At 45.9% G+C, this 18,119-nt stretch overlaps 1 protein-coding gene across 1 annotated transcript in view; it reads right to left on the bottom strand.

Annotated features, from left to right (window-relative positions):
- The window catches only part of lrp5 (low density lipoprotein receptor-related protein 5), a 46,597-nt gene that overhangs the window by 25,631 nt on the left and 2,847 nt on the right, over positions 1 to 18,119 (bottom strand). The window contains exons 2-9 of the mRNA XM_068723513.1: positions 10,776 to 10,976; positions 10,469 to 10,685; positions 7,835 to 7,903; positions 7,589 to 7,717; positions 3,681 to 3,877; positions 3,444 to 3,575; positions 458 to 546; positions 144 to 362 (exon numbers count right to left, since the gene is read on the bottom strand). Coding sequence (XP_068579614.1) covers positions 144 to 362; positions 458 to 546; positions 3,444 to 3,575; positions 3,681 to 3,877; positions 7,589 to 7,717; positions 7,835 to 7,903; positions 10,469 to 10,685; positions 10,776 to 10,976 — 1,253 coding nt within the window. The remainder of the gene's footprint in view (positions 1 to 143; positions 363 to 457; positions 547 to 3,443; positions 3,576 to 3,680; positions 3,878 to 7,588; positions 7,718 to 7,834; positions 7,904 to 10,468; positions 10,686 to 10,775; positions 10,977 to 18,119) is intronic.

The following is an 18,119-nucleotide window of genomic DNA, read 5'->3' as shown; positions in this document are numbered from 1 at the left end:
GTTAGCGGCACCGGGCTGCGTTCTTCTGTTGGATCATTTTTAAAATCTTGCATCTTCTTGCTGGTGTTTTCATTAAGATCACCAACCCAAGCTTTGTGTCGAAATACCATTGTTAGTAGTAGAACCCTAAAGTAAAGCTGTACCTCAATCCGGTCAGTGCCAGTGTCGGTCCAGTACAGGTTTCTGGCCACCCAGTCCACAGCTATGCCGTCCGGGTGGTTGATCTCCGTGGTAACCAGCATCATGGCATTGCTGCCGTCGATGTGGGACCGCCGGATGGCCCGAACCTCATCGTCCGTCCAGTAGACGTAACCCTCGACCGGGTCGTAGTCGATCGCGATGGCGTGGCGAATGTCATCGACCTGCGTGAGCAGAGGAACGATGACGAAGATGTGAGGGGGGGGCGACGAGACCGGATGATACGCCTCTGTGTGTGTGTGTGTGTGTGTGTGTTTACCTGGAGTACGATGTCGGTGAAGTCTGGCAGGTCCAATGAGATTCTCCTCAGGTCGGTCCGTCGAGCCAGCAGCAAAACCTGCTCTGCTCCTAAACAAACAGACACGTCGATTGATACGGGTCAATGGAGGGTTTGTGACAGACATTAAGACACGCACCCCCCCCCCTCCCTCTCACAGCCCAGCAGCTAGCTAGCTAGCTGCTACCCTACCACACCCACCGGCATCACAATTAGGAAGTCAGTGGTAGTAAAGCTCGCCTCTTCGCTCGATTCGATCAGCTGTCTGGGCCAACTGTGACGCTGAAGAGCGGTGCGACTCTGGCTCTGAAAAGCTTTTTTCTATTGTTAGAAAAGCGTTTATGCGTCGCGAGGCCTTTCTAGATGTTTTTATAGTCCAAACATATTTGTAAAAAGGAAAATATCTCTCCCAAATCCCCAACAACCCGGATGACTTCATCAGACATTCGCATTACTTGGCAACACTGTGTCTGAAATGTGTTCTGGGTGTGATGCTGAAACACCCATTGATGCTCTGACGACCCTTTGAAAATGTAGTTCTGTGGATTCAGTACACTGCGCCTCGTAATGCAACAGAACAGGCAACAGGTAATAGAAAGACCTGATCGGACGTGATCAGACCTCACTCACGGATACCAGACCCAATCCAAAATGTGCTCAACACCAACAGAGCCTAATAGAAGATCTCTTACTTCAGTCAAAGATTTAAAAATACTCCCCAACAAGCAGCGGTAGCGTCAAAGCAGCGGTTGATTAAAATGTGCCCTGTGACTGAAATATTAGTGTATAAGATCTTATCAGAATGTGAATACTGATGTGTCACGTTGGGAGCAGTATGTTACTGGTGTAGCTGCTCCAGCTGGAGCTAGTTTGAACTACTTTATATCCAGTTAGCTCCAAAAAGTCAAATCCGAGGGGTCGAGTCAGCATCAATGTGAACTTGACGAACAGCAGACATTTTTCCTCTCATTTCTCCAAAGCTTGTGTTATTAAAGTATAGATGTCAAGGCACCATCCAAGCAGACCCAAGTCTGAGTACGTGGTGTCTGGACTGGAGCCAAACCCCACGGTCCAATAACAATCTGTTTCCAAACAAAACAAAGGGCCGCTTCACAACGACTTCTCTCTAATCTCTGCTTCTATATTCACAATACATGCTTCAAACAATGGGAGAGGTTCAGGGGGGGGAAACACAGCCAACAACTCATAGAGATCTGATACGTGGTTTAATCTTTATGCATATTTTATGAGCTTATCACGTGTTGTAAAAGCTTAATATGAAAAGTTAGCAGTAACTACAGCTGTGGCATCATGTTTCCACAGCTAATAGTCGTTTCCTGCTATATTAATGCTCTGAAGTTTGAATCGAGCACCTTTAGGTGCAGCACTGGAGTAAACATACTTAGTTACTTTCCACCTAAAGAAGAGAGAACACTACATGTGACAAGTACAGAGCAGCCTCGGTAAGCCTAATAATAACAACAACAATAATAATAATAATGGCCTAACAGACAGATAAAGTCATAGACACCAATTCTAAAAACATCTGTCTGTCTGGTGAATCAGATTTGAAGCAGCGTGAGCCGAGCCCCTCTGCTCAACCCTTCTCCTGCTCCTTCCAGTCTGGAAACAAAGGGCTCTGCTGTCCTCAGGGATCCTCACCGTGGTCTAGCTGCTGGCCTCAGATCGAACAGCCGAGCTCCACTCATGGGAGACAATTAACTGTTGTTCTCCTCTGTCTCTCACACCTCTGACTCTGAAGAGCTCCTGTTTAAAGTCTCTCTCTCTCTCTCTCTCTCTCTCTCCACCTGAATCTCAGAGACAAAGCCGCGACTGTATAGAGATTTCAATCAGGTGTATCTAAAATAATGTAGCTCAGATATTGAAAAAACACATAGTTCTACGAATCATGTAAATGTTTCTCTGTATCTCGTTCCAGCTGTAATTTCACAACCAATCAAAATCTGGCATCTCTCAGCCTTGGCACCAATCGGATTTGACATTGAAAGTTGTTCCGTCGTTACCTAAATGACAGAGAGAGAGGGGGGGGGGGGGGGGTAAATGAAGGGAAAGAATGAAAAGGGAAGGAGGGAAAGCATCTGTGATTCCACTCTTCTCTTCGCTCGACTTCATTCTGAGATACTTAAAGACCCCTGACAAACGGTCTCTCTCTCACTCACTCACTCACTCACACTCACACTCACACACACACACACACACACACACACGCTCTGCTGCCAGCATAATAACAAACGGCTTCAATTTAACCAGCCAAGCAAAACAAATTAGAAGCACGGACACAAAGACACACACACACACACACACACACACACACACACACACACACACGGACTGCAGGCTGACACAATAGAGCATTGTAGTTTTTTATTGTCAACGGTGGCTAAGTGATTGGTTGGCATGCTTCGTTCAAATTGAATACGTTCACATAACGCAGCCTAACCGACACAGACGCGCTGCGGCTCGGTGTTGTGTTTCTGTGCAGAAGAAGGCTCTATTGTTTCAGCACCGTGGGAATCAACATGGCGGGCCGGCCGGCCGGTCGGCAGAGAGGTCGTTCTTTACTCGTTCTCCAGCGGATGCGCTCTACGCCGGGACACGCCGCAGACGACGGCCGCCTACGACATACTCTACGAATCCACGGCGAGCTAGGGCTGCGCCCTCTCAGCACCGGCTGTGTTTTCACTCCGCATTGATGACATCGGGTCGTCGATTATTGAAACATCCATCCTACGGCGTTCTACAAGTCCCCCGACTAATCCGGTGTTTCCCGTTAATTACCGATAAGCTACATATGGAGGGATCCCTGGGTTTCAACAGAATGAGTCAAATCTGACTCCAGCGTCTTGCACGCTTATCGAATCCTTTTGGGGTTTCATCAGTTTGAAAAGAGCTCTTCTCTTAGGGACTGCTTCATTAGCGGTCGTGCTGATGAAAATAGAATCCATACCTGGCTTGCATGTCTTTCCATCCGGTTTCAGCTGGACTCCCGTGGGGCAGGCACAGCTGTAGAAGGGCTGGACCGGAGAGAGGAGGCAGAGATGACTACAGCCTCCGTTGTCGTCACTGCAGGGAGTCTGGACTGTCGACGCAGACGGGAGAGGAGACAAGAGACGGAGAAGATATGATTAGCGTCACGCGTGTGTGCCGTACTGTATATTAAACACGAACCCAACATTAGACTTACTGTAAGGCTGCCGATGGGACTCCAGGACCTGGATGTCCATGGGGGAGTAGATCCCACTGAGGATCTCTCTGGTTTTGTCTCCGCTGTGTTTGTTGCAGGCGTGGATGGAGCGGGTCTGCCAGTCGGTCCAGTACAAGGTCTCCTCAGACAGCGTGAGTGCAAATGGATGGGTCAGGGTGCCCTCCACCACGGTTTCACTGCAGGACACCATGAAAGGGTCTTGAGAATCAGAGGACGGGTTGTGTAGAGAATCCTATTCCAAAATGCTGCTCGTCTGCATTGGATTATTACTTTAATGGCTCTTAAATGACATCGCCAACAGCAAGGTTTTCCTTCCTTATTGGACGTTTTTGTTGCAACAGCTGAATCAAAAGGCAGACTTTGGATTGAAATAGAGAGTTATTAGAAACAAACAGGCTGTTAACGTGTTTATTTCTGCTGTAAAGTTGGACATTTTAACATGAGGGTCTCACTTTTGGAGCCGGCCTCAAGGAGCTATTTGAGGAGCTTGCAACAGAACAGCATTGTGACTGCTGTGTGCTGTGTGCTGTGTGCCGGCCTAAAAGTCTGAAGGCCCTCTATTCACCCCTAAACCGCAATGTTCATTAAACAACACCAAACAACGGTGTTGGAGAACAACAAACAGAGGATTTGGGCTCATCAGCAGTGAAGCTTAAATATAAGGGTCAAATGTGTCATGAGGGTGGCGGTATAGGAAAGCCATTAGGTCATCAAAATCACAAGAGCGTGTCCTCTTGGCACAACGTTTTGGCATGACGGTGGTTTTCAAGAAAAGCTTTGAACATAAAATAATTGAACGTAAAGGCGTTACCCTCTGGGGAGCACACATTTGTTCGTTACAGTTTATTATGATCCCATCGTTAGACGTCTTGCGTCAAAGTGAAAGTTGGGCCCGACGGTGGCGCAGAGAACCAATCTCCACCACATTCCAGAGCAAAGCGGTCGGCGAGTATTATTAAAGCAACACGCTTGGAGGATCGTGCAGCTTTTGGAGAAGGTATTGCCTCTCTCGAAGCTCGGGGCCAAACGATTACAAAGAGCGTGACGGCTGGAGGAGTGTGTGTTAGATGTGATCAGCAGAGAGTGGTTCTTTTCTAAAAACACACACACACACACACACACACACACACACACACACACACACACACACACACACTTTAGAAATCACTTACAGGAAAATGCACTCGCACAAACTCACTTAGGCGCCGGATCAAAGGAGGCTTGTATTTAGAATATCAACGCACCAGAAACTGGCTTTCATCAATCATCATTTTTAGTCCTGTGTGTGTGTGTGTGTGTGTGTGTGTGTGTGTGTGTGTGTGTGTGTGTGTGTGTGTGTGTGCGTATGTGTGTGTGTGTGTGTTGTAAAAGCAGAGGAGGCTGCCAGCAGTGGTTAAGAGAAAAAAAGAAAGAAAGAACAAATTTAACCAACTCCAGATTTCAAAGCTCTGTTCAGCTTTTGAATGTGTGTGTGTGTGTGTGTGTGTGTGTGTGTGTGTGTGTGTGTGTGTGTGTGCAAATTAATTGGAAAATGATTTTATTCCTCAAGCCGTCAGGTACATTCACATTAAAGCCTCCCCCTCTAACAGAGCTGCACACGTCTTCACCGTGACACCAGTGTCCTATCGTCTCAACACTCCTACACACAGTGAGTTCTGTGGTTACGTAACAAGGTTGTGCAGCATCGAGCAATAACCGGGGTAGCTAGTGGACGCAGAGGACGTAGAGGACGTAGAGGACGTAGTGGACGCAGTGGACGTAGAGGACGTAGTGGACGTAGAGGACGCAGTGACAGTGGGAACAAAGTCGCTGGCTGAGAATACCCCATTTCTCCGACAGCGTGAATAGATTTCCGCTGAACGTTGGTTCAATCCAACCTCTACGCCGCGTCGCTGCAGGTGACGTTACGCTAAGAGGACAGCCGACCCTACGGTCACCTGTGACTCACCGCGTTACAGACCGCTCAAAGGGAACACACTTTACATAGAAGTTAGAGTAAGCGAGCACGCTAACCAGCCAGCTGTCCACAAGCTAGCTGCACTACACCGGTCAGAGGAAATGAGTCACACACAGTTGTCACTTATCTGGCGATAGCAGAGTTTGTGGACGAAACATTAAGTTTTTACATTTCACCAACTTACTCTCTACGCTTAGTAGCGTTGCATTCACTCAGATGAAGATCTTTATGAAGTTGGTAGCGCTCCTCTGAATTTGTGGAACTTGGCGCGCGACAAACGGTCATAACAGCAACGGTACGAGACGGGAACGTCTACTGCTGCTCCTGATTTTAATCTCTACGGCTCAAACGGAGCGTTTCAGACAGACCTGGAAATGAGCCTTTAAATAATGAGCTAAAGTAAGAGTGAGACAGGGAGACAGACAAGTTGAATGGGCTGAGGCGTCTGCGTTAATCTCAGGCGGATTGAACACGTCGGCCTCACCTCTGAACCTTTTACCCAAAAGTCTCAATCTCACTCAGTCGGACCTGGAACCTTCTGGAACAGAGCGAACGATAAGATGTGGAGAAAGAAGGCTGATGGGCGGACTGAAGGAGAGGAGGCCAGATTGAGCTGTGAGAGTGTGTGTGTGTGTGTGTGTGTGTGTGTGTGTGTTTTTACTGGGGCCTCCATACCACAGCTCTGTTTGTGTTGGACAACTCTCTCATACTCTCTCTATTTTTCTTTCACTCTGTCTGTGCAGCTATTTTTCTCTTCCCCTCCTCCCTTTTCTCTGTTGGGAAGAAGTGGAACGAAAACTCAAAAGAATTTCCTGCCGATCGTTGGTTCATGTGTTCGTGTTAGTGGGGGATCTCGACATTGAACTTGAACTGTAACGTTCATTATCACGTGCATTTTATTCCCACCTAATCAAACAGACAATGTAAGTGTGTCCGTAAAAGCAGCTGATGACTGAGACGACAGAGAATGACTCTACTTCTCTCTTGATTTATTCCCTCAGTAAACATTGTAAACATGAGTTTATGGTCTCAATCTCTAGTTTACAGTCTTCTTCAATACAGCATGATGTTCATTTAGTACATTATGCTCCATTTAGAGTCACACAGACCAGAAAGCAGGGGAAGCTTTAGGGCGGGGCTTACTGTGATTGACGGGTCGCTGCTGCTACCAGAGCCTATACGGCGTCTCTACGTCACTCCTCCACATTCCAAATATGGTGAACTTCAGTTCATCGGTTGCAAAAAAGCCAAGATGGAGGCTTCATAACGGGGCCAATAAGTGACGCCACGCTGACTACGTCCACCTCTTACAGACAGTCCATGGACTGGACCAAATAGGGGAGGGTGGGCTTACCGCTGTGGTGACCCTCAGAACGCAACACGATCATTCATAAGTGGAAGAAGTACTCCTGCCGACTTCAACAGTGATCTGTGCTTCATCCCCATCGGGTTTGTCAGCGCCTCGCTTTTGAACAGCACGATACGGCGTGCACTGTGGGAACGCATCAACAAGAGGAATCAACAGTCACAGAGGCACGCGATTCCAAGAAGTTGGACAACGAGGACTTCTCGCCTCTCAAACCCAAACAGCTTCGTCTCTGCAGTCTTCTTCTGACAGAAGTGGAAGTTCAGACAGTCAACTCAAGTAGTTTAAGGTGTAGGTAAAGATGCTCCCCCTCTGTGTTAACAGAGCGCTGCTGCTCTCTGCAAATATATCTGCTAGCATCATCACCCCCCCCCCCCCCCGCTCTGAATCTGGTCGTCTGGGGGAAGACATTTCATTTCATCCGTTTGTGGCTTCAGTGCATGCTGCAGGAAAGGGATGAGGCTTAATGTGACTTCATTTATGATTACAGGATTCAGTGCAGCTTGTTGAAATGAGCTTTTTCTTTGGAATATTCCTCTGAATTCACACAAAGAGGAGCCGTACCGTGCCGATCCGTCCAGGTTAGCTCTGTGGATGAAGCTGAGTTTGGCGTCTGCCCAGTACAGCTTCTGCTCCACCAGGTCTATGGTCAGACCGTTGGGCCAGTAGATGTCCACCACCACGATGACTTTCCTGTGAGGAGACAGAAGACCACCATCGTACATCTGGCTGCACCGGAGGACACCGTGCTCCACAAACACCGCGGTGGCTACAGAAGGCGTGCTTAAGGGTCACGCAGTTCTACGGTACCTGTTGCTGCCGTCCATCCCGGCACGCTCTATCCTGGGCTCCTCCCCCCAGTCTGTCCAGTACATGTAGCTGTGGGGAGAGAAATACGTCAGTGAAACGATCTGCATTTAGAGGAGAGTATAACCCTGTTTACACACGTTTGTGCTGACTCGGCTCGACTCGGTTGGATAAACACATTTCAATAAATCTCATTTTTTGCTGCTCGCTCTTCCTCCCTGCAGTATTAGTAGACTTGTTTCAGTGAGGACGCAGGAGAGAAACTGAACTTCAGACCACAGAGATTCAGAAAGCTGAGCGCTAAACGTCCGTCTCTCTGGTCTCCTGTCGCCCGACACACAGTTTGGCCCCGCCCCCCGGAGACGGTCCGACACTGGTGCGACTCGACGCCTTAAAACTGGTAATGCAAGAGTAAATCAGCGCGGCACGGTTGGGATTCGGAGCGAACACAAGTGCCAAAGAGCTCCTTCAACAGAGCACTGATGTTCCTACAAAGAACGCTTCTCAATGAATGATGCATCTCAGGGGGAAAAGAAAATAGGAAATAAAGTGGATATATCGGTAAATAGGTGTAGCACCAGAGGTATGTTTTCACCAAACCATAAATTATCTCTACAGTAACACTACTCTCAAATAAACTGAAGCCCAATAAATCAGCCAACAGTCAGACAACTGATAGTTATTGGTTTGAATGCTGCTTATTAAACGCCGTGGCATTATGTGTGTGTAGCTCTATTTCTTAGACACACACACACACACACACACACACACACACACACGCACACGCACACGCACACGCACACGCACACACAGACACACACACACAGTTATGTGTGTGTACCCATAGTTTCAGAATGAATGAATGAGATCTGCATTCCTCTGGCCGACAACGTAGACGCGACAATTACAGAGCTGGACAGCAGAGAGAGAGAGAGAGAGAGAGAGAGAGAGAGAGAGAGAGAGAGAGAGAGAGAGAGAGAGAGAGAGAGAGAGAGAGAGAGAGAGAGAGAGAGAGAGACATATATATATATATTTACACACACACATATATGCTCAAATGACCTGGATTCATATACTGTACACCAGAGTTCTTCCAATAACCCGTATGTGAAAATGTCTCCAATGCAGACTAAAATGCTGGATCGGGTATTGGAGAAGAGTCCATGGTACCGACCCGACATCACGTGATTGCATTATCATGTATCAGCTCATTTACAGTACGCAGGAACAACAACGACACGCGTAGCTCGCTCCCCGATCCGTACACCCGGCCCCATCGCTACCGAGCATCAGAACTTTCTACGGTGGAAGAAGCGAGACGACTCGCTCGTTAGCTACAGAACAGTTCAGGGATCTGAACATCTCTGCTGTATTAATCTCTACTGACATACGGGACCAGAACAACTGGACCAGAACAACCTGGATCTTGTTTTTTTTGTAGACGTGGTCTTCGTTCCTGTACCTACATTTTACGCTGCAACCACGAGCCGTTACAAAGGAGGGTTTCGGGGTCGTAGCGTCTCATTTGTTTTCACTTAAATGAAGCGGCTGAGCTGCACAGTTTCACCGAGGGCTTCCTCTTCTGCACCCGTCCCGCTTCAGTTACAGTGTGACCAACAGATAGGCCAACAACTCCAAACACAGACACACCCTGTGGTTATTTCGCAATCCATACGCCGTGCAATCGGACTGGTCCCAGAGCCGTTTACACTGCGATGGACCCATAAGGACCGAGCCATACGGGATAAAAGAGAGCGTTTGATAAAAGAGAGTGTTTGATTGCAGAATAAGGAAAAGGTTCAGTGCATTTAGCCTGAACTAAGGAGCTCAGTGGTTCATGTCATCATGAAAACTGTTAACACGCAATCATAAGTCAACGATACGTCTGTCATCTGATCTGAAGGGAGACGGGAGGTCAGCCTGAGGGAGCAGGCCTTCTCTTCCCCCATCTTCTCCATTCACTTCCATATCTTTGCACCCTGCACCGTTAGCTCAAGCATGCTAGGCTACTGACGATATCTAGGCATTGTTTACACTGTGTTGCTGCTATAGTTCATATATATATATATATATATATATATATATATATATATATATATATATATATATATATATAGTGCATTTAAAGTAGGCGTGCTCTTTGTGCCAAAGTGCCTCCTAACCAACAACAAACTACGTGGCATTTAAAAGGCAATCTTTTTCAAACTTCCAGCACACTTGACGGATGAACCGTGGGGATCAGTTACAGCCCAATATGTTCTGGTCCAGCTCGGGTAACAACACAGAAACACAGATTCTGTCGGTGTGTCCGTGTGTCGTTTGACACCGGGTCTTCACGAGAGCAGAGGAAATCAACTATCGTGTGACATTTGAAAACTTTTTAGAACAGATATCTCGAGTCCATTGAATTCCTGACATGACATCACTATCCTCTCTGGCACCAGAACAAAGGACCGGCTCTCACCGCTCCCACATCTGGCCTCTGATAGGAACACTTCCAGAGACACGTCGCTGCTGACGCATTGGTTTGTACCTGACCACCCTTTTACTCATGTAACAGATTACTACTAACACTATTAGCAGGCTTTAAAAAACCCCGGAGGTCTTGGAGCAGTGTGAAGAGCGCGTCTTTGTTACCTCTGAGCGGGGTTGAGGGCGATCGCCCTGGGCTGGTCCAGGTCCATCCAAAACAGGACCTTCCTGGAGGTGCCGTCCAGGTTGGCCACTTCAATCCGATTGGTCTCCGAGTCGGTCCAGTAGAGCTTCCTGCCCAGCCAGTCGCAGGCCAGCCCGTCGGGACTGTCCAGCCCCGACACTACCACAGTCTGGCCGGTTCCCAGCGCCTCTTTAAGGGCTGCGAGCACAAAACGTACAACAGTGTGAAAACGTACAACATGCGTTCTCCTCCAAAACCCTTTAACACGGAGCCAATAAACGGCCTTACAGTTGGATGACTGATTCCAGTGCGTCTGTTTGATGGCCTCCTCGCTGACGTCCGTCCAAAATATCAGGCCCTCGGAATACAGGAAGTCCACCGCCGCCGCGTCCTCCAGGTCGCTGACGACGATGGCCGACTCGCCCCGCGGGCCCTCGGCATCCACCAGCCGCACGTCACGCCGGTTGGCGAACAGGAGGAGAGGTGAGCCTGGAGAGGAGAAGATGAATAACATTTGAAACATTACAAACCTTTTTTTTGTTTTTAAGTCCAGCATCCTGCAACCATAGAAACTCACTGCTCACCTTTGAATGCTGCTCTTGGTAAACAGTGAAGCTGGTTTTGGGGAGCAATGACGCTCATATCGAGTAAATCATTATTACTATTGCATCAGTCTTATAGAGAAACAACTGATCCGATTGTAGAGAAGCAATAAATTGGCTCGACTTCACACAACAAGAGGTTCTTCTTCACCCCAATTGATGCATTCTGACTATTTACCCAGAGGGCTTTGCGTTTTCTTTTACCTCAAGAGCAAAGGAACGATTTATTTTGAATGTTATAATCTCAAATTATTGTAGTTATAATTTTCACTGTAAATATGTTCAGAGGTGTTTTGACAGACAGCTGTTTCGTTCAGTGTCACCGTCCTGAGACTGACTTCACTGATGCTCTATTTCCCAAATGAACATGGCGGACAACTTTTTGCAGTGTGCAAACCAGAACACCTGTGATCCATCCGATCACCTGTTGAGGTGACACATTTCCATTTTCCACTGAAGCACCAACTTTAGCTATAGAAACAATACACTTTAGTCTGTGTTGTTCACCTGCACAGCACCACAGTGCCACATGCCACGGTCAAGTTCACAACAAGACACCAAAATACCAAACACGCTTTGGCTGAAATGAAAACACAGGACAGCGACTCATTGGAACAAAGCTCCACCATGCGCTGTCAAAAAACACAAACATTCTGCCATCTGGCAACAACCAGAGGCCCTGGAGAAGAAAGACCTACAAGACCTTCTGAATGAGCACAAACAAGTCCTACATTTCTGTCCTTCAAACGCCACCGGAGAGACAACAAACCCAAAAAAAGTTGGACGACATATATAAGCGTGTAAAGTGTGTGTGTGTGTGTGTGTGTGTGTGTGTGTGTGTGTGTGTGTGTGTGTGTGTGTGTGTGTGTGACTCGAGTACGTTGACCTCCCGCCGTCGGAGGCCGTGGCTGTCACAGCAGCTGCCGCGGTGCCTCTGGGGAAGCTTGTGGTCTGGCCTGGCAGGACGGCAGAGCGCTACGCTGCGGTTTGGCACCGCGGGCCGACTGTAATCCCACGGCATTAAGACACACCGCCTCATCAGTGTGGACACTGTCCCACAGCAACCCGGCGTCCTCCGAGGAGACGCAACATGAATCCATTCTTCATTAATCGGCCGACGGCCGTGTGGATTTTAACCACCGAGAGTCCGGTGTTCTCGAGCTCTGAGCGTCTGCTTCTGATCTCGATCTGTGTGTCATATTGTTTCATAGTTAGTTTGTATCATGTGTTGGCGGTTAGATGATCAGACCTGATAGATGAGAAACACACAGTGAGAAACAGCCTGGATTCTCAAGTCTTCGTGTAACTTCCAAAGCTTGCAGACTCACTGAGACAAAGAACAAACGACGCCTTTCTTTACAGGCCTTGTATAAAAGCAATAAAGTAGTCCATGAATATGAGATATGAGTTTACAGATAATTACAATTATTGGTTTGTGGCGCTTTGCCGGCTACACTTGTTGTCTTCTTGCTTGTTGTGAGCGTCGACAGCGCTGCGATTCTGACATTTAACAACGTCACCTCATCGTGATGGGAATTTCTGATTCCTGTTTTACAGACCAAACTAATTCATTGAGACAACAGGCGTCAAACTGATCCGATAAATCACCGTTTAAAATGTTCCCATCAAACAGGAAGTAGTGATCCGGCTTACACAGGAACCGTAGAAGTGAGCCTCCGTCCAGTGAGCTAACGCGACAGCGCAAAGTGACGGCCCGAACCTGTAAAACACTGAACAACAGGCCCGTCGCCGAGACAGACAGAACCGAGTGACACAGACCCAAACAGATACGAGAGAGCGTCCAGACCACACACCTCTGGCCTAACAGAGACGCTCCAGGAGGATCAGTGCCGGCTAACTGGGGTCTCCTGGTGCCGGAGAGGACGAGAGACTTTAGAGCCCTTTTAGTCCTCATGCACCTCGTGACGTAAATGTCAAAATAAAGGACAACACCGTCAGGCAAAACACGAGCAGAAAACCATCTGCTCACATACGGCTTGTGAGCAAATATGTCAGGCTGCAGTTTGAAATTCCCATCAGAGATTCAAATTAATATATAATTACTTTTCAACTCATCGCTGAAATAAACGTATATCACAACATGTCAAAAGACAAAGACAATAGGCTAACTCTCCTACATCCCGGCTCAATACTCCTCATTAACACAGTGATAATTCATTATTTAAATGAACATTATTCAATTCAACACTGAAGCACAGATGTGAGAAATGTGCACATTTATGTAAATCACAGCTATGAAATGCTACAAATGTTGTTCAATTTGAAATTGCTTCTTATTGTGTGTGAAGACAAATGACATTGGCATTGTTTGGATGGTGGATGTATGGGTGTGTGTGTGTGTGTGTGTGTGTGTGTGTGTGTGTGTGTGTGTGTGTGTGTGTGTGTGAGCGCATGGGTGCAACACAACACAAAAGAAGACCAAAAAACTACATTTGAGTTTGTCAATGGGATTAGCAATTGAAGTACGAAGGGGAGGGGGGGGCGCCTTTAGTGTGTGTGTGTGTGTGTGTGTGTGTGTGTGTGTGTGTGTGTGTGTGTGTGTGTGTGTGTGTGTGTGTGTGTGTGTGTGATGGGGTGTTTGGGGGAAGGAGGTCATACTGAGGTGGCAGAGTGAAAAGAAAAAAGGGTCCCAAAAGAAGTTTCTAAAGCGTAGGCAATGCACTGTTGCACCCCTTTCTGGATGTGCGTGTGCGCACACACACACACACACACACACACACACACACACACACACACACACACACACACACACACACACACACACACACACACACAACTCAGCTCTCCTGCTTTGTTCTGCTTGGAGAAAGCTTGCAGGCTCCCTCGCTTTACATCTTATCAGAGCCCATCTTAACAGAACCCTCTGTGAGTGAGTGAGTGAGTGAGTGAGTGAGTGAGTGAGTGAGTGAGTGAGTGAGTGAGTGTGTGTGTGTGTGTGTGTGTGTGTGTGTAGGGTCGCAAGGAAGGAAGCGATTTTCTTAACACCTCCCCAGTTGGGACGAGAAAAATGTGTGCGAGCGCAGTTATGCAGCCTGTCTGTGTGTGTGTGTGTGTGTGTGTGTGTGTGTGTGTGTGTGTGTGTGTGTGTGTGTGTGTGTGTGTGTGTGTACCCTGGAGAAATCAAGGTAGACTACCACAGACTTCCTCTCTCCCTCCACCTCTACTCCCTCTGTCCCATTCCTCTCTCTCTCTCTCTCTGGTCCATATAGGGCGGGCTAATGGAGAGCAGTGTGGAGATCACCTATTGGTTGGTCTCAGCGGTGGAAAGGAAAACATAGCCAGGTTGGCAAAGAAAGTTTGTTTTGCTTTGTTTTTTTCGAGTGGCCCACCCAAATAGACCAGCCCCCCCCCCCAGAAAGGATTCATTTCCCCCATTCACACGTCAGTAGAGCTGCTCGTGTACAGACGGTTGCTGTATGACAACTTTGGCTTCTTTTGTGAAATAAAACAAGAATTTTGGGGGGAAAATGTATGTGTAAAATACAGTAAGACTGAACCATAGTAAAGAATCATAACATGCAGGACTTTTTCACAAATTCTGACATTTGACAAACTATTAAATATTAATACGTAATGAAAGTAATGGTTAGCTGCAGTCCTACGCTGACAGAAGCTGTTGGATTAACCTGAAGGTATACTCAAAGTATAAGAGGGGTGTTGGACCAGGACCAGCTAAAGGAAGGAGTAACGCACGCTGGACACACCGAGACACTTCGCTGAGTCTTTCCTCGCCGTCTTCTGTTAGCGCTCTCAGCTCGCCACTAGTAGAAGCTGCTGCCTGACACAGAGGACCGTGAATGCATCGCACTCATCGCAGAACAAGCCCGGAAGTTCTCGCTGCCCATCGCGTTGCCGTGCGTCACACCGTCCTGTCCTGTCCACCTGGACCGGTGGACCACATGCACGCCGGCAAACTTAGGTTCAAAGATTTGACTAGAAGATGAACACGTCGTGCTAGTGTGGGATGAACGGTAGTAAAGGCTGAACGTTTATTCATCCACTGATAAAGACAGAAAGCTCCGGGGGAGAAGAACAGCTAGTAAGTGGACCTTGTGTTACGATGGCCAAAGAAAACGAGAATTTTTGCGTCGCTATCAAAATCAAAATTAGGGATTAAATAATAATATTTTTCAATAGTGTTGCCAATAAAATACCTGAGTTTCATCCCAAATTCATGATACCAAAGCAATGCTTTCTCCCAATACCTTAGTGCAGAGATCAGACGCCGTGGAGTAGACTTAATATCATTTATGAAATGCCGCACCATTTACTGACTGATCCGACAGTCCGTCCACACACACACACACACACACACACACACACACACACACACACACACACAGCTGTGATGTTTGCTCTGCAGTGGTTCTGACACCTCCGTGGAGTTTCTGGCCGATGGGTGTGAAGCGTGCGTACATGTGGTCACCTCAGCGCCAACCGAGGGACATCGTTCTTATTTGTTCAGGACTCAAGGAGAGCGAGAGCTTTCTGCACTCTCACTGTTACAATGCGTACCATGACACCGGGGCTATGACTCAATTCATCGCGATGCTGTAAGCAATGCAATTTGTATTTTGTTTAAATCTAATTTTAGGAAAACTGTGCATGATCTGAGTTAAACGAGAAGAAAGAGAACACAGTCCACCTGACATCTTAGTCCTACTGTAAAGGAAATAACATTCTATATCAGTCAAAAATACATACAGTAAATAAAAGTTATTTAAAAATCTAATTGTTGGTATTTTTTAGCTTTGTGTCCATGCTTCAAAAGTCATTAAGTGTTCTACATAAATAAAAGTGGTCTGACTGAAGGTCCTCTGTGTCGTAACGTTGTGATTAGAGACGTGGTACAAAGTTCACTCCTGCTATTGTAAATAGTTGCTTCCATTGGTTATCATGATGCTTTGGTAAATCAGTTCCTTTGGTGTTGACCCTTGACGCTGATGGAGTCAGAATGTTTAGTGACGTGGTTTGACTGGAGTAAAAGTAAGAGTTAGGCCAAACTTACTTGAGTCAACGATTGTTGTTTTTAACACTTATGATGTGTTACGTGTTGTTATGATGCTGTTGTAGGTCTGTAGTTGTTGTTTTTAAACACTTGTTACGTGTTGTTATGATGCTGTTGTAGGTCTGTAGTTGTTGTTGTTTAACACTTATGTGTTACGTGTTGTTATGATGCTGTTGTAGGTCTGTAGTTGTTGTTGTTTAACACTTATGATGTGTTACGTGTTGTTATGATGCTGTTGTAGGTCTGTAGTTGTTGTTTTTAACACTTATGATGTGTTACGTGTTGTTATGATGCTGTTGTAGGTCTGTAGTTGTTGTTTTTAACACTTATGATGTGTTACGTGTTGTTATGATGCTGTTGTAGGTCTGTAGTTGTTGTTTTTAAACACTTATGATGTGTTACGTGTTGTTATGATGCTGTTGTAGGTCTGTAGTTGTTGTTTTTAAACACTTATGATGTGTTACGTGTTGTTATGATGCTGTTGTAGGTCTGTAGTTGTTGTTTTTAAACACTTATGATGTGTTACGTGTTGTTATGATGCTGTTGTAGGTCTGTAGTTGTTGTTTTTAAACACTTATGATGTGTTACGTGTTGTTATGATGCTGTTGTAGGTCTGTAGTTGTTGTTGTTTAACACTTATGATGTGTTACGTGTTGTTATGATGCTGTTGTAGGTCTGTAGTTGTTGTTTTTAACACTTATGTGTTACGTGTTGTTATGATGCTGTTGTAGGTCTGTAGTTGTTGTTTAACACTTATGTGTTACGTGTTGTTATGATGCTGTTGTAGGTCTGTAGTTGTTGTTGTTTAACACTTATGATGTGTTACGTGTTGTTATGATGCTGTTGTAGGTCTGTAGTTGTTGTTTTTAACACTTATGTGTTACGTGTTGTTATGATGCTGTTGTAGGTCTGTAGTTGTTGTTTTTAACACTTATGTGTTACGTGTTGTTATGATGCTGTTGTAGGTCTGTAGTTGTTGTTTAACACTTATGTGTTACGTGTTGTTATGATGCTGTTGTAGGTCTGTAGTTGTTGTTTAACACTTATGTGTTACGTGTTGTTATGATGCTGTTGTAGGTCTGTAGTTGTTGTTTTTAAACACTTATGTGTTACGTGTTGTTATGATGCTGTTGTAGGTCTGTAGTTGTTGTTTAACACTTATGTGTTAGGTGTTGTTATGATGCTGTTGTAGGTCTGTAGTTGTTGTTTAACACTTATGTGTTACGTGTTGTTATGATGCTGTTGTAGGTCTGTAGTTGTTGTTTTTAAACACTTATGTGTTACGTGTTGTTATGATGCTGTTGTAGGTCTGTAGTTGTTGTTTTTAAACACTTATGATGTGTTACGTGTTGTTATGATGCTGTTGTAGGTCTGTAGTTGTTGTTTTTAAACACTTATGTGTTACGTGTTGTTATGATGCTGTTGTAGGTCTGTAGTTGTTGTTTTTAAACACTTATGATGTGTTACGTGTTGTTATGATGCTGTTGTAGGTCTGTAGTTGTTGTTTTTAAACACTTATGATGTGTTACGTGTTATGATGCTGTTGTAGGTCTGTAGTTGTTGTTGTTTAACACTTATGATGTGTTACGTGTTGTTATGATGCTGTTGTAGGTCTGTAGTTGTTGTTTTTAAACACTTATGTGTTACGTGTTGTTATGATGCTGTTGTAGGTCTGTAGTTGTTGTTGTTTAACACTTATGATGTGTTACGTGTTGTTATGATGCTGTTGTAGGTCTGTAGTTGTTGTTGTTTAACACTTATGATGTGTTACGTGTTGTTATGATGCTGTTGTAGGTCTGTAGTTGTTGTTGTTTAACACTTATGATGTGTTACGTGTTGTTATGATGCTGTTGTAGGTCTGTAGTTGTTGTTTTTAAACACTTATGTGTTACGTGTTGTTATGATGCTGTTGTAGGTCTGTAGTTGTTGTTTTTAAACACTTATGTGTTACGTGTTGTTATGATGCTGTTGTAGGTCTGTAGTTGTTGTTTTTAAACACTT

The sequence above is a fragment of the Cebidichthys violaceus genome, unplaced genomic scaffold (genome assembly GCF_023349555.1).
Source record: "Cebidichthys violaceus isolate CVI_PGR_0920_01 unplaced genomic scaffold, fCebVio1.0.p SCAF_3, whole genome shotgun sequence".
NCBI classification, from domain to species: domain Eukaryota; kingdom Metazoa; phylum Chordata; class Actinopteri; order Perciformes; family Stichaeidae; genus Cebidichthys; species Cebidichthys violaceus.
Note: the sequence above shows the minus strand (reverse complement) of the source record. Positions and strands in the feature narration are given on the sequence as shown.